General features: G+C 48.6%; 1 protein-coding gene across 1 annotated transcript; it reads right to left on the minus strand.

Moving 5' to 3' along the window:
• Positions 1-585: 585 nt before the first annotated feature.
• HO173_002884 (uncharacterized protein) lies at positions 586-1,107 on the minus strand (the record flags this gene model as incomplete). The annotated part of the gene is made up of 3 exons (XM_037304815.1): positions 586-687; positions 787-918; positions 982-1,107. 3 exons carry the CDS (start codon positions 1,105-1,107, stop codon positions 586-588), a joined length of 360 nt encoding a protein of 119 aa, XP_037168308.1.

Raw genomic sequence — 1,107 nt, forward strand, 5'->3', positions numbered from 1 at the left:
AGATCTTCATTTGCACTTGCATGTATGCCTTCGGCAATAGGGAATTCACTCACTGTCTTCTCTTCTACCATCGATGAGGAGGAGTGTTCTGGGGAAGTTTTGAGGGAGATGGCACATGTCATTGTGCATACATATCTTGCATCAGTGGGAGCTTGTTGCGTATCAAGCCCTGTTTTGATAGGTAGTCCACTTCAGAGGCTGTCGACCGAACGTCAAATGAACTCGTTGCTTTTAACACAGCACAATACTAGAATAAAGCGACCTAGAAAAGGAAAAAATGTACATTTCGCAATTGTTTTTATTCAGGCAGATCTGAAAATTTATAGCATGAAATGTCGATTGTAAGCCTTGTTGATCAATGTTTATTGCGTTGCAAAGAAAGCAACTGTTTTGATGTCCTGCCAAGAGAATGTACTACCAATGTGCCAAAATACAAAATATTTGCCAAGATATGGAATACAGACAGCACCTACACTCTCCCACCTCTTCCTCCCCTACTCTCCTCCCATCTATATATAAGCATACCTCTATCATCAGCAACCATCCAAAAGCCAGTCTCCGTACCGGGTCGCAACCCCTCTCGGCTCAGATAATCGAATTCACCAAGTCCGAGCCTGCCGTCGCTCCGGCGCCGAAGATGGCCGCGTTGCCGAGCTTCTCCCCGAGCTTCTTGGCCCATGCTCCGTGCTGTAGGTACATGATATCTGATTAGCCTCCCTCAAAGCTTTGCTTCGCACGTTGTTGAAAAAAAGGATGTCGCCCTTGTGTATATATAGATATACTCACCTTGGGATGCTGTGGGTTGGCAGGATGATTCGGGTCCTGCGTTGCCTGCGCGAGCTGCGGCATGTTGACGTAGTTGTTGGCGCCTTGCGCGTAGCGCGGATCGATGTAGCTACTTGGGATACCGCCGGGTTGCTGTACTAGCTGTTAGAGAGCATGAAGCTTGGGGTTTTGAAAGCATGGAAGATGTGTACGTACGGGAAGCTGGCTCATGATGGATTGGAATTGCATAGGGTTCAGCAGGCCGGATTCGCGGAGGAATTCTAGCTCCGTGCGGATGGTGCTGAGGGAGCGGTTCGCAGCTGCTGGTTCAATGGCGCCCAT

Source organism: Letharia columbiana (assembly GCF_014066305.1).
Source record: "Letharia columbiana isolate WasteWater2 chromosome Unknown Sc0000006_s0, whole genome shotgun sequence".
In the NCBI taxonomy this organism is placed as follows: Eukaryota; Fungi; Ascomycota; class Lecanoromycetes; order Lecanorales; family Parmeliaceae; genus Letharia; species Letharia columbiana.